Source organism: Carlito syrichta, unplaced genomic scaffold, assembly GCF_000164805.1.
Source record: "Carlito syrichta isolate Samal-C Ts95f unplaced genomic scaffold, Tarsius_syrichta-2.0.1 Scaffold93731, whole genome shotgun sequence".
NCBI classification, from domain to species: Eukaryota; Metazoa; Chordata; class Mammalia; order Primates; family Tarsiidae; genus Carlito; species Carlito syrichta.
In genome coordinates, this window is record NW_007037827.1 from 40,345 (window position 1) to 55,471 (window position 15,127).

General features: G+C 44.3%; 2 protein-coding genes across 4 annotated transcripts in view; one reads left to right on the top strand and one right to left on the bottom strand.

Moving 5' to 3' along the window:
* Positions 1–2,698, top strand: part of EEF1A1 (eukaryotic translation elongation factor 1 alpha 1) — a 3,263-nt gene extending 565 nt beyond the window's left edge. Inside the window, exons 2-8 of the mRNA XM_008061159.2 lie at positions 239–412; positions 683–862; positions 962–1,258; positions 1,345–1,495; positions 1,607–1,863; positions 1,947–2,181; positions 2,266–2,698. Of these exons, the coding sequence (XP_008059350.1) occupies positions 269–412; positions 683–862; positions 962–1,258; positions 1,345–1,495; positions 1,607–1,863; positions 1,947–2,181; positions 2,266–2,390 (1,389 nt within the window). The 5' untranslated portion in view covers positions 239–268 and the 3' untranslated portion in view covers positions 2,391–2,698. The remainder of the gene's footprint in view (positions 1–238; positions 413–682; positions 863–961; positions 1,259–1,344; positions 1,496–1,606; positions 1,864–1,946; positions 2,182–2,265) is intronic.
* A 9,034-nt stretch (positions 2,699–11,732) lies between these two features.
* The window catches only part of MTO1 (mitochondrial tRNA translation optimization 1), a 28,015-nt gene continuing 24,620 nt past the window's right edge, over positions 11,733–15,127 (bottom strand). Inside the window, exons 11-12 of one of the 3 annotated variants that reach the window (XM_021713960.1) lie at positions 13,385–13,545; positions 11,733–12,157 (exon numbers count right to left, since the gene is read on the bottom strand). In XM_021713960.1, coding sequence (XP_021569635.1) covers positions 11,999–12,157; positions 13,385–13,545 — 320 coding nt within the window. In that variant the 3' untranslated portion in view covers positions 11,733–11,998. The remainder of the gene's footprint in view (positions 12,158–13,384; positions 13,546–15,127) is intronic. The other 2 variants (XM_008061168.2, XR_002482139.1) reach the window with 2 other exon arrangements.

Genomic DNA, 15,127 nt, shown 5'->3' on the forward strand with positions numbered 1-15,127 from the left:
GGGCGGGTGAGTCACCACACAAAGGAAGGCCCGTCCCTCGCCGCCGCTTCCTGCGGCCCGGGCCGCCCCCCGCCCGGGGAGCAGGGCTCCTCGCCGGCAGGGCCCGCCCGGCCGTGGCTCGCCACGCGGGGGCGGGGGCTGGACGTCGACCCTTTGGAGTTTGCCCTGCGAGCTCGGGCCTTGGGCTCGGGAGGCCCTGGGTGGGACGGGGTTCCCAAGGCGCTCTTGTCCCTTCCAGGTGTCGTGAAAGCCACCCCTAAAGGCCAAAATGGGAAAGGAAAAGACGCACATCAACATCGTCATCATTGGACACGTCGATTCCGGCAAGTCCACCACCACCGGCCACCTGATCTACAAATGTGGCGGCATCGACAAAAGAACCATCGAGAAATTCGAGAAGGAGGCTGCTGAGGTAGGTGCAGTGAGTGGTACGAACAGAGTTTTAGCTGAGGTTGGTTTGCCAGCAAAATCATTGAGTGGTAATTTTTCCAAAACTAGGGAATGCCACTCACTAGGTGAGTCGTAAGCTTAGACATGCTTAGTTTTGCAGCGCATTGGTGATATTCGTCTAGGTTCAGCGGTTTTAAAGCGGAATCTTTGTTTTCTGCCAAATAAGGAGGAGAGGAATTTCAAGCTGTAGTTTGGTATTTTAGTAACCAAGTAACCCTTTTAATCTGCACAGATGGGAAAGGGCTCCTTCAAGTATGCCTGGGTTTTGGATAAGCTGAAAGCTGAGCGTGAACGTGGCATCACCATCGATATCTCCCTGTGGAAATTTGAGACCAGCAAGTACTACGTCACTATCATCGATGCTCCAGGACACAGAGACTTCATCAAAAACATGATTACAGGCACATCTCAGGTTTGTGGGGTTAATAGCTTGTTGGGTGTATTTTTCACATTGGGGAAACCTGGGTTGGTCCTTTCTTTTTCTAACACAGATGTGTCCTTTTCTTTAAAGGCTGACTGTGCTGTCCTCATTGTTGCTGCTGGTGTTGGTGAATTTGAAGCTGGTATTTCCAAGAACGGGCAGACCCGTGAGCATGCTCTCCTGGCTTACACACTGGGTGTGAAGCAACTAATTGTTGGCGTTAACAAAATGGATTCCACTGAGCCACCTTACAGTCAGAAGAGATACGAAGAAATTGTTAAGGAAGTCAGCACTTACATTAAGAAAATTGGCTACAATCCTGACACAGTAGCATTTGTGCCAATTTCTGGTTGGAATGGTGACAACATGCTGGAGCCAAGTGCTAACGTAAGTGACTTTGGAGACAGTTGCTAAAAAAGGTTGGAGCGATGATTTGATGGTGACACAAATGGTCGGTCACTCTTCTGTTTTAGATGCCTTGGTTCAAGGGGTGGAAAGTCACTCGTAAAGATGGTAATGCCAGTGGAACCACGCTGCTTGAAGCACTGGACTGCATCCTGCCACCAACTCGTCCAACTGACAAGCCCCTGCGTCTGCCTCTCCAGGATGTCTACAAGATTGGTGGTAAGTTGACTGTTAGTGTGCTATTAAGGTGAAAGTTGATTTGGGGAGATACCGTTTGTGTTTGTGGGGCTGTACTGTATTGTATTTATGAGACTGCTGTAAACATTTTAGGTATTGGGACTGTCCCTGTGGGCCGAGTGGAGACTGGTGTCCTCAAACCTGGCATGGTGGTCACCTTTGCTCCAGTCAACGTTACAACTGAAGTGAAGTCTGTTGAAATGCACCATGAAGCTTTGAGTGAAGCCCTTCCTGGGGACAACGTGGGCTTCAATGTCAAAAATGTGTCTGTCAAAGATGTTCGCCGTGGCAATGTTGCTGGTGACAGCAAAAATGATCCACCAATGGAAGCAGCTGGCTTCACCGCTCAGGTAACTTCAGAAAAGAGACATGATAACTGCTGAGGAGCCTAAAGTTGTTTGAGTTCTATTGAACGCAAATCTTTTTTTCAAAGGTGATTATCCTGAACCATCCAGGCCAAATCAGTGCTGGCTATGCCCCTGTACTGGATTGTCACACAGCTCACATTGCATGCAAGTTTGCTGAGCTGAAGGAAAAGATTGATCGCCGTTCTGGTAAGAAGCTGGAAGATGGCCCTAAATTCTTGAAGTCTGGTGATGCTGCCATCGTTGATATGGTTCCTGGCAAGCCCATGTGTGTGGAGAGTTTCTCTGACTATCCTCCTCTGGGTAAGGATGAGTACTTCTGCTTGCTTACAAGTTGTACTAAAGGTGAAACATACTCTGAGCAGTTTCTTACATTTGTTTTAATAGGTCGTTTTGCCGTCCGTGATATGAGGCAGACAGTTGCTGTGGGTGTCATCAAAGCAGTGGACAAGAAGGCTGCCGGAGCTGGCAAGGTCACCAAGTCTGCCCAGAAAGCTCAGAAGGCTAAATGAATATTATCCCCAATACCTGCCACCCCAGTCTTAATCAGTGGTGGAAGAACGGTCTCAGAACTGTTTGTTTCAATTGGCCATTTAAGTTTAATAGTAAAAGACTGGTTAATGATAACAATGCATCGGAAAACTTTCAGAAGGAAAGGAGAATGTTTTGTGGACCATTTTGGGTTTTTTTTTTTTTCCTTTCGCGTGTGGCAGTTTTAAGTTATTAGTTTTTGAAATCAATACTTTTTAATGGAAACAACTTGACCAAAAATCTGTCACAGAATTTTGAGACCCATTAAAACAAAGTTTAATGAGAAAAACCTGTGTCGTCTTTTTGGTCAGAACTGAAAATGCTTTAGGTGAAAGACATTTCTGGTGTTGAGAATCTGCTGGAACTTCATAATTTTCAGTTAATACCTTTTTCTGGGTATGGTGCTACAAGGATTCCTTATCCCCACTCTGAGGGTGGTGAAATCTAGATTTGGGGGTGGGGGGCACAAGTGCATGTTACATCAACATTGTTGGTGGGAATTGGGCATCTCCTGGCCCTTTTCCCAGATAGTGAATATTGTACCCATTAAGTCATTGCTGAAAACCCTAACCCATTTACCTGCCCTTACTGATGTTTCAAGTGTTGCGTTTTCTAGGCCAGTTGGCTTCTGCTAACAAGTGAACATGTCGGATTTCTGCATCTTGATTTGTTTTAGGATCTCAGATCCATTTGTGTTGCTACAAGGGATATGATTCCATTTTTGATGGCAGTGGGAGGAACTTGGACTTACCTGGTAAAGGTATAGGAGGACTATGCTGGTTGTAACACTAGGACAGAAACAGCATGTTTTTGATCATCACAAGCCAAGTCGCCTGCCAAATACTGGTTTTTGCAATCAAAGTTAATTGCAACCTGTTTCCCAGTTACTGTAATGTGCATTTTACAAACAATGTAACAGCTAATCTAAAGGCGTTAAGGTTTAGATAATACTGGGCACCTAGGAAAAATAATGGAGGTTTACTATTAACTGTGATAAATAGGAATCTACTTGTAAAAGTTTAAATGAGACTTGGTGAAGAGTTAATAGTGCCATACTGGGGATTAAACGTCAAGTTGATAAAGGAAGGTACAGGGCAGGCAGGCCCATTTTGGGCTTTAGTTTGTAGTGGGTTTGGAGATTTACTGGGTGCTGTTCAAGGCACTACTGGAAATGGATTGTATTAGCCAGAATTTGTAGTTAGTACTTCAGAGGGCTTTTTTTTTGTTTGCTTATAAGAGGAAAGAATTATGTCTGAAAGATGGGGAAAATATGTAGGACAAAGGCAAATTTATGCCAAGTGAGACAAGGCAGTGGTGCTGGCCCATTTAGTTGGACTCGATGGGGTTGTAGACAAGTTTCAAACTGCGGCTCAGCAACGAGAGCTGCATGCTGAATGACTGTTACCTTAGGCAGCGTCTTGCCTCCTGTGTGGGTGGGCTGCCTGGTTAAAGGAACAAGGAATGGCAGGGTTCTTCAGAATAGTGAAAGTGGGTTGGCAGCTGTAGGGTTTACCAGGAAAAATACTGTTCACCCCCCAAGAAGTCCAGACCTAACTGGAGAATTGCCATTATGGGAGATCCCAGCTCAGCTGCTCACAGATTAACTTCTCTGAACAGGGTGTGACGGCTGTCGGGCTTGAGCACCACCTACTGGTACTCATGAGCCAGTACAATGCAATAGATGAATTTTTTGAAGAGTGACATTCCATGTTGACTTGGAATTGGTTGAAAATGTAGGCCGGGCTCGGTAGCTCAACCTGTAATCCCAGCGCTTTGGGAGGCCAAGGTGAGCGGATTGCCTGAGCCCGCGGGTTGAAGACCTGCCTGGGCAATTTGATGAGGCCTCATCTCTACAATAAATCAAAAATTAGGTGGGCGTGGTAGTGCGCACCTGTAGTTCCAGCTACTTGGAAGGCTGAGGTGGAAGGATTGGTAGAACCCAGCAGCGAGGCTGCAGGGGCTGGGAGCAGCCACTGCACTCCAGTCTGAGCAACAGAGTGAGACTCCAACTCAGAAAAGATTTCAAAAGTGAAAACTAACTTGAATGCCTCAAGCTAGTGCTTGACGTTAAAACCATGTCTTAAGTTGGCCCACTATGGTGCAGGCTTGTTTAGTAACTCTAGAAATTCTGGTGTGCTTTCAGAATAGGAGAGACATTGACAATAAAGGCTTATCTGCTGCTTTGCTGATAACTCATCCTATACCCTGAATAGGAGATCCAGAATTACTAGATGTTGGCCAAATGAGAATTTTTGTGCCCTACCTTTCCCACAGTTAATCTGATGTTTGTCTCCCAAGTCTCAGATGCATGAAACCTGAGCTATGACTTAAGAACCCAGTGGTTCCTAATGGGACATTTTTTTTTTTTTTAATTTGGACCAAGTAGCTGGAATTACAGGTGTACACTACCACACCCGGCTAATTTTTTTTTTAATTGTAGAGATGAGGCCTTGCCAAGTTGCCCAGGCGGGTCTCGAACCCACAGGCTCAGGCAATCCACTCACCTCAGCCTCCCAAAGCACGGGATTACAGGCTGAGCCACCGAGCCCGGCTTGGGACATTTCTTATGGAATGCTGACAACTTTGTAGATCAGACTTTTTCCCCCCCAGACACGGAGTACTGCTGTCACCCAGGCTGGAGCACAGTGGCGCCATCATAGCTCATTGTAGCCTTGAACTCCTGGGCTGAAGCAATCTTTATGCCTCAGTCTCTAGAGTACCAGGAACTACAGGCTCCCCCTGCCCCTTGACAACCAGTGATCTAGTTTTCTGTTCCTGGACCCAATCCAGGGCCCACACCACAATGTACGGTTTTTGTTTGGATGGGGTCTCACTACATTGGCCAGTCTGGTCTCAGACTCCTGGCGTCTCAAAGTGCTAGGATCACAGGTATGAGCCACCACCCAGCCCTATATGGTTATTTTTAAAATTGAGGACATGAAACAGCTCTTAATCTCGTTCTTGCCTATGTGGTTAATTTTAAAAACAAATGTTGAGTTTATTGCTGCTTTACTTCACCATCTGGTTGAGAGAATTTTGGATTTGGAGCCTGCTACGTAACGTGAGACAAATGTGGGCTTTGTGATGTACAGGTCTGATGTTTGTGTTTTTGTGCTTTTACTTAAATTATTGATGAGTACTGAACAAACTAGTTCTAAAGACAGCCTTGTACTACACAAGAGAACTTTTTCCATTATAGTAGTCTAATTGCAAATTCACCTAATACTATCATCTAAGCTGTATTTCACAACTTTAATCACAAGGCAATCATGAAAATCTTAAGCAGATGTTTAGTAAAAGCAAGGCAAAGTAGGTGATAGCTTTAAATTTACTTTCCCTTTTTGGGCAGACAAAAATAATCTGCCACTTAAAGATACAAGGTTAGGGTGGGAATAATATCTGTACTAAAAATTAAAAGTTTCTATTTTAGCCAGTCATGATTTCCTTATGAGTTCAGGTAGTTGTGCTTTTTGTCAAATCTTACATTTAAAACTAACTCAAAATAGATCAAAGCAACAACATACAGAGTTTGGATGCTGCCTTTAATACAGTCCCTTTTGAGACAGGTCTAAAATGTAGGTCATTACTCGTCTAAAAAAACCAAGTAGATCTAAGTCGGAAATAAGCAGTCACACTTATGTGAAAAGGCACACAGAAGACAGTGTGGTATGGTCCTGCAGGTGTGGTTTTCAGAGGTTACACATCTGCTGGCTAAATAAATGTTCAGTAAACTCGTGACTGAATGTTCTAGGTGGTGTTGGCAATAAACTAGGACTGCCACTTGTGCACAAAAGTTTGAGACCTAGTGCTGTCCGGAGGCACCCACACTGAGCAAGGGTTCCTGTCCTTCCAGTGAGGGCATCTACAACACTTTGAGGCCTAGACTGTAACCAGATGGATGTCAGTGATGCCACTCTATCAGTGCAACAAAGGAAGGGCCTGCACTGGCCTGCAGCTCCTCATGGTACCACTATCATGCCTTCTTGACTGACTGTTGAACCTCTTGCAGATACTGTCTTGAGCTGGCAACTCAGTCAGTGTCTATTGGGAAATGAGGGGTTTTTTATTCAGGCTATGATTGGGCACAAATAACGTTTTCTCATAGCTGTCTCTAAATTCCCCTACGGCCTCTAAACTCTGATAACCTTTACATTAGAGTGAGCACTATCATGGCTAACTAAGCATGGCAGCTCCATGAATGCTTACCATGCAATCAGTTCTAAAGAGGGGAAGTGGGAAAAAGAGGTTCAACTAAAAAGAAAAAGAAGAAAAAAGACTTCAAGGTCACACTGTGTAGATGGAGAAACTTTCTATCCAGGGACAAACCTTTTGGCACCAGGGACCAGTTTTGGGGAGGACAATTTTTCCATGGGTTGGGGCAGGCATCAGATCAGACATTCTCACAGGTTCTCGTGAGTGTGCAACCTAGCTCCCTCACTCGTGCTACTGTAAGAATCTAATGCTGTGGCTCATCTGACAGGAGGCAGAGCCCACTCCCTGCTCACCTCCTGCTGTGCAGCCTGGTTCCTAACATGCCATAGACTGGTACTGGCTGGCGGCCAGAGACTGGGGACCCCTGCAGTAGAGGACCTCTGGTCCTGGGGAGGAAAAAGCCCACTGAAAGTGATGGAACAGTGTTGTCAAGTCAGACACCTGAAGTCAACATGCTCAACAGCAACTTGAAGTTAGACTTTCATTATGTCATTTCACAAGGGCAAGTTATGCCTGTAGAATTAGAGCACAGGAAGAGATCAGAAAGACTTAATGTTTTAAAAAACTTTAGAGCCAGGCACGGTGGCTCAAGTCTGTAATCCCAGCACTTTGGGAGGATGAGGTGGAAGGATCGCCTGAGACCAGCAGGTCGAGGCTTCAGTGGCTGTGAACGTGCTACTGAACTCCAACCTGGACAACAGAGTGAGACTCTGACTCAAAAAACAATTTTTTTTTTTTGAGAAAAATTCTTCCTTTGAGGATATACAGATGTAAAAGAATCCTAACCTATTGGGGTTTTCCCATCAAAAAGCAATGCTTTTCAAATAGATGGTTGGTGCTTTTCGAACTTTTGACTGTGATCCACAGTAAGAAATAAATTTTACATTACAGCACAGTACAAACACCTACACTTATTTCATGCATTTAAGACATTTTTCAGTTGCTAGTCAAAAATGCTACCAATTATAATTCTAAGATGCCACTGATTATAAGACATACACTAATTTACACACATTAAAGTAAAAAAAATTACTTTAAAATTGAATATAATTTTTGCGAATTACTGAAACAGGCTAGGCTCATGCCTGTACTCTCAACTCTTTAGGAGGCCAAGGTAGGAAGATCACTTGAGGCTTAGGAGTTCAAGACCAGCTTGGATAATATAGCAAGACTTTGTATCTACAAAAAAAATTTTTTTAATTAGCTGAGTGTGAAGGAATGCACCCGTAGTCCCAGCTACTCGGGGGACTGGGGTTGGAGGATCTCTTGAGCCCAGGAATTTAAATGTGGTAAGCCATGATCATGCCAAGTAAGAAAAAATACTGAAACAAATATTTCAGAGAATAGTATATACTATCTAAGGAAGAAAAACATCATGAATTGTAGCCAGAAGTTTGGAAAACGCTGATTTTGGTCAGTGACAGTCAACATGAGGTTGCAGGTCAAAATATTTGTATTCTTTCTCTGGGGCATGAAAGCATAGGGTCTCAACTTACACTTGTCCAGGCATTCAAGTGGTCTCAAACCTTATGCTGAAAAATATTTTGTCTTAGCCACAAATCATCACAGCTCTACTTTCACTGGAAAGTGGAATGGTTTTCCTTTAGACTTGGATTTCTGTAACAGAATGTGAATTCGGCTTTTGCAACCAAATTGCTTTAGTGCTTCAACAATACAGAATGTTTGCATTCTGGGATCCTGAGCTAGCACACACTGGTAAATTAATTGCAGTTTAACTTCTGCCAAAAGTAGCCATGACAATGGATACTGATGGAGGCCAGCCAGTGGTTCTCACAGTTGGCTGGGCATCAGAACAGCTTGTGGAGCTTGTGAAGCAGATGCCAAGCCCTCCCCAGGCCATCTGAATCAGAACTGCATGGGGAAAAGCTTGGCCATCGACATTTTTTACAAGTTCTACTGGGAATTCTGATGTCCAACCAGATTTGAGAATCAATGTTTGCCAACTATAAATTCCATTCGTGTTTTTAAGATAACAATTTTATTGATGCATCACATACTATAAAAATCACATTTAAAATTCTCAGAATGGAGTGCAGTAGCACGCTCATGGCCACCATAGCCTTGACCTGCTGGGCTCAGGCAACCCTTCCGCTTCAGCCTTCCAAATAGCTAGAACTACAGGCATGCGCTCCCATACCCAGTCAATTTTTCTTTATTGTAGAGATGGGGTCTCACCAAGCTGCCCAGGCAGACTGGTCTCAAACCCCTGGGCTCAGGCAATCCTCTTGCCTCTGCCTCTCAAAGTGCTGGGATTACAGGCGTGAGCCACTGCATCCAGTAAAGAAATACTTTTTTTTTTTTTTTTTTTAGATACAGGGTCTTGCTCTGTTGCCCAGGCTGGAGTGCAGTGGTGCAATCATGGCTCACTGCAGCCTTGAACTCCTGGGCTCAAGTGATTGGCCCCCCTTGGCCTCTCAGAGTGCTAGGATTACAGGTGTGAGCACTGTGCCCAGTCAAAATTCACCCTTTTAAAGTGTACAATTCAATCTTCAGAGTTGTGCAATCATCACCATAATCTAATTTCATAAGACTTTCAACACCTCAAAAAAGTGCCACTTAAAAAAAAATTATTTCCTTTGAGAAGTGCTCTTTTTTTTTTTTGAGTTGGATTCTCACTCTGTCGCTCAGGTCATGGCCACCGCAGCCTCGACCTGTTGGGCTTAGGTGATCTTTCCACCTCAGCCTTCCAAGTAGCTGGAACCACAGGCATGTGCTACCACACCTGGCTAATTTAAAAAAAAATTATTTATTGTAGAGATGAGGTCTCACCAAATTGCCCAGGCTGGTCTCGAACCCTGGACCCAGGTAATACTCTCACCTCCACCTCCCAAATTGCTGAGATTACAGGTGTGAGCCATGGCACCCAGAAGTACTCTTTTTAAGGGCAGAGAAGCCACCCGGAAGACACCCTTTGCAGTTCACTAGGTCAGTTTGCACCCCAGTATCAGGCATAGAGGGAACACTGGGTTATGAAATGATCAAGCTTGGTACAAACAAATGAAGACTTGGCCTATGCGGCTGCAGAGAGAAAGTGAACCAAATCCCAATTATTCGGTCTAGGGAGAGGACAGCAGGAAGATCTGGTTTATTGGGAAGACAACTAGCACTATTGATCACAGGCAAGTTACTTATTATATTTTCCAAGTCCTGTCTCATCTCTAGAACAGAACAGCTTTACCATGGGTTAAATGCAATAGTATGTGTAAAGCACTTAGCTTTGTGTATGGCACACAATAAATATTAGGTTACAGATACCTTTATCTTTTGTGGAATCACTAATGAAGGCAGTATTTTCCTAAAGAGGTCATGTGATCAATTTCTCTTAGATTTTAGTAATAAGAAAAGTTTCTCTTGGTCTCCCTGAGAAAGAATTCGACTGCCAGGAAGCTCAGCGTTGGAATTTAAGTGTACTCTGCCTTTCCTCAGCTGATCTTTAACCTTCAGCTGTTGTATTTTACTTTAAAACATCTCCAGTCTTTTTAAAAGTAAGCAGGTAGCCGGGCTCGGTGGCTCAGCCTGTAATCCCGCGCCTTGGGAGGCTGAGGTGAGTGAAGTGCCTGAGCCCACAGGTTCGAGACCCGCTTGGGCAACTTGGTGAGACCTCATCTCTACAGTAAACCAAAAAGTTATCTGGGTGTGGTAGCGTGCGCCTGTAGTTCCAGCTACTTGGAAGGCTGAGGCGGAAGGATCGCCGGAGCCCAGCAGGTCCAGGCTGTGGTGGCTGGGAGCAGCCACTGCACTCCAGTCTGGGTGACAGAGTGAGACTCTAACTCAAAAAAAAAAAAAAAGTAAAAAAATAAAAGTAAGCAGGGGATAAATTATCAAAAACAAAACAGGCTTGGGGGACTGAGCAAATTAACTCATCTGGTTTAAGTTATATATATATATATATATATTATACACACATACACACATATACATACACACACATAACATTATATCTATATTTACATATGGATATAAATTATATATACATGTTTGTTTTGAGATGGGGTCTCGCTGTGTTACCCAGGCTGGCCTTGAACTCCTGGGCTCAAGTGATTCTCCTGCCTCAGTCTCCTGAGTAGCTGGGACTACAGGTATGCACCACCGTGCCCAGCTTGACCTGGAATTTTATTTTTTAGAGACAGGGTCTTGCTCTGTCACACAGGCTGGTGTGCAGTGGTGCAAACATAGGTCACTAGAGTTTCAAACTCCAGGTCTCAAGTAATCCTTCCATCTCAGCCTCCCAAGTAGCGGGGACTACAGGCACCACCACACCTGGCTAATTTTTAAATTTTTTGTAGAGGTGAGGTCTTGCTATGTTGCCTAGGCTGTGGTCTCGAACTCCTGGCTTCATGTAATCCTCCCGCTTCAGCCTCCCAAGGTGCTGAGATTATAGGCATGAGCCACTGTGTCTGGTCTCATCTGACTTTTTAAACTGTGATGAAACAGACAATTTTTCTTTTTCTTTTTTTTTTTTTTTTTTTTGAGTTGGAGTCTCACTCTGTCACCCAGACTGGAGTGCAGTGGCCACTCCCAGTCACTGCAGCCTCGACCTGCTGGCTCCGGCGATCCTTCCACCTCAGCTTTCTAGTAGCTGAACTACAGGCATGTGTTGCCATGCCCAGCTAATTTTTTGATTTATTGTAGAGATGAGGTCTCGCCAAGTTGCCCAGGCGGGTCTCGAACCCGCGGGCTCAGGCAATCCACTCACCTCAGCCTCCCAAAGGCGCGGGATTACAGGCTGAGCCACCGAGCCCAGCTCAATTTTTCTTTTTAACCATTTTTAAATGTACAGTTCAGTGGCATTTAATACATTCAAACTGTTGTGTAACCATTACCACCAACCATCTCCAGAACTCTTTTCCTTGCAAAACTGAAACTCTGTACCCATTAAGCAATTATTTTCCATCCTCCCCATTCCCTGGCAACACCACTTTACTTTTCATCTGTGAATTTGACTGCTCCAGGTAACTCTTATAAAGTATTTGTGTTTTAATTATTATTTTTCTGAGTTCAGGGTCTTACTCTGTCACCCATGCTGGAGTGCAGTGGCATGATCATGGCTCATTTTTTTTTCCAGCTTAGTTTCAGGTTCACTACATAGCTCTTTGATGAACACTGCAAAAAGTTTTATGAATAGGATTAATATATTAGAACTCCTTAGAACAGAGTATAAATTGTTTACAACGTTTTTCAGATACACAAAAAAGCACAATTATTTCTTTCCTCTTCATAAATTGATGACAAATCCACAGTAACCTAATACAGCTATTGTAACAGGTGCTAAATAATTCTTATCTCTTATCTATACTCTCATATTGATCAAATTATCCACATACTCTTTAAAAACTCTCCCATGAATTGGAAGCTATCACTCCCTCTCTTCAAGTTTGTCTGTATCACATAAGTGTTGATCAGTCTTGGGCAATTCATTCCTGGGGGCTTGTTTTTGCTGAGTGGTCTTCACAAATCTGAGCAGATTGATGATGGCAGCAGGTGTCACTCCAGGTATGCGACTAGCAGCCCCGATCTAAGAATTAAAATACAACAGAAACATAAGTGAACTATATCAAGTCAAATCTACTGTCCTGCTAATAACCTGTAGAGTGCAGTCTATAAAGCATTTTTATAACTATTATCCTAATGTCATATCTTGAAAAGTAGGCAGAGGAAACGTGATTATTCATGCCATTTTACAAATGGGAATAGAGGCTCAGAAAAGTTAAAATGACTTGTGCAAGATCATGTAACTAATAGGTGTTAAAATGCTTATTTTTCTTTTCATTAACTAAGAAAATTGTAATAGCGTTTCTTTTTTTCAAATATAGGTCCACGGTTCCTTATTTGAAATTCATTAGGCTGTACATTTTTATAATATGTATTATTACATAGTGTAACAATAGCTCCAGCATGTGTGGGGTAGCACCCTGCATTTTTAATCCCATTAATACTTCTGCAGTGTTTTTTTTACCCTGAGATGCATAAATATTTACTCTAAGTGGTATGAAGACTAAATAGTCTCATGTCAGTTGAGGTCAGTTTTGCTACCCAAATGAATTTGTGACAAACTTCTGTCAGCTTTCTGCATTTTGAAATTGTGGCCAGAGGTTTCTGAACTCACTAATGCTATCCAGGTTAACTTCCTTAGGAAACTTGCTAACATTTGCAATGTAATAATGCAATGTCCAATATGGCAGCCATTAGTCATATTTGGCTACCAGGCACTTGAAATATGGCTAGTGAGACTGAAAAGTCCAATTTTAAGTTTCATTTTAGTTAATATAAGTAACCACAGCTAGTTAACTAGTGGCACTGTGTTGGGCAGTGTAGCTATGATTATCTATATACACATAACCTGAAATCAATAGGAAAGGACAGAGTTATAAAATTTAAGGCCTATTTGCCTGGTTTACATGATGTCTATTTTTTTTTTTTTTGAGTTGGAGTCTCACTCTGTTGCCCAGACTGAAGTGCAGTGGCTCGCTCCCAGCCACCCCAGTCAACCTGCTGGGCTTAGGCGATCCTTCCACCTCAGCCTTCCAAGTAGCCGGAACTACAGGTGTATGCTACCATGCCCAGCTAATTTTTGATTTATTGTAGAGATGAGGTTTTGCCAAGTTGCCTGAGCTGGTCGTGAACCCGTGGGCTCAGGCAATCCACTCGCCTCGGCCTCCCAAAGTGCTAGGATTACAGGTTGAGCCACCGAGTCGGGCCAAATCTTTATAATGTGTTCCTATCTCCCTGCCTATATTCTTACCGTCTGTGGACGACTGAAATTTAGTTTCTCTCGAACTTCATGGGACAAAGACACATCCCTGACAGTGAAGTAATCCAAGTCTTCTGGGAGCTGGAGAGCTTCTTCTCGCTGAACTTCCTTTATTTCTTGCAGCTGATGGAACCACACTGATTCATAAGTGGCTGGTGGAACAAATGTAGAATTATGTTATGATACCCAGGCTGTACCATCAATGTACATTTGTGTAGTCTCTTACAACTTATAAAGAGGTTCTGCAGGCACTGTCTCATTCAACACTTATCTCAACACTGTGAGACAGGGAGGTGGGCATTTCCTTTTGCACGTGACAAAACTGAGTCTAAGATAAAGCAAGTATCTTGCATATACATATACAACATTCTGTCTAGTAGTTTAATGCATGTCCTTTTCATTCCAAATATCTGGAAAATCAAAGGTAAAAAAAAAAAGTGCTTTGTCAGTGCAAATCTTGGCTGAAATGTTTCCCTCAATGTGGGTTTGAATTTTTAAGTCCTGGCTGGGCAGGGTGGCTAATGCCTATGATCCCAGCACTTTGGGAGGCCGAGGTGAGAGGACTGCCTGAGCCCGTGGGTTCGCGACTAGTCCAGGCCACTTGGCGAAACCTCATCTCTACAGTAAACCAAAAAATTAGCCAGGCATGGTGGCACGTGCCTGTAGTTCCAGCTACTTGAAAGGCTGAGGCGGAAGGATTGCCTGAGCTCAGTCGGTCAAGGCTGCAGTGGCTGTGAGTGTGCTCCTACACTCCAGCCTGGGGGACAGTGTGAGACTCCAACTCAAAAAAAGAATTTTTAAGTCCTAAAGATAGGATATTTCTCCAGGAAACTGGTTTTCTGAATTTTCTACATATGAAACTACGACACCACGATTTAAATAATTTAGCTAAGGTTTTATTGAGAAGTGATGTTAGGAAGATAATCCAGTAATTCTTCTATAATGAAAACACTCTGTTCTTAGAAAAATTCAGCCCAGAGGGTGAGCAGGGGAGAGGAGAAAGGAAGGAACTTAGACTGCACACAGCTCTTCATAGCAACTTGGCGATTAACTGGAATTCAGACAATAAATTGGTGCCGGGGTGGTCTCAACCTTTTAGCTGAGTTAAAACTCACCCAACACTGAGCCCGTCCTCCAGGCATGGGCAAAGAACCAGCGTACCCTTTTCTCGGAGTGGTAGGGGCACCCGCCAGCCTCTCACCTCCATCTCCGGGAAACCTTCCCAAGGCAGGACGGCTTCCCGGCAGCGGGGCTATTTATCTGGCAACCAATTAATTGGAGGCGGTGAGGTGGGACTTCATGAATAGCTTAGTCAACCACGTAGGAGCCAGAACTCAACCCTGCCCTTTTGCTGGATGCGCTCCAGGGTTCTGTTACTGTAGGCGCATGTGCCTCCGTCTCTGAGACCCGCTGGTCCTGGGCCGAAGGCGACCACCAGCCTTTGGAGCAGGGCAGGGGGCGCTGCCAAGGGAAGGAGGGCGTCGTGCCCAGGGCTGGTTGGGCCACAAGGCCCGCCTTCCACTCGCCAGAGGAGGTGGCCGAGGCTGCACTTACATGGAGCAGGAAAGGGGCCTGTGTGTCCAGCTGCTTCCACCGTGCATAAAGCTCGGGCACCCGGCACATGGCCACACCCTGGCCGCCTGTTACCCAGGTCATTATCCACTGGCGCCTGCTCAGGGTGGTCCGGGGACCCGGCAAGCGGGGCAGGGAGCTGGGGACAGGTGCGGGGACAGA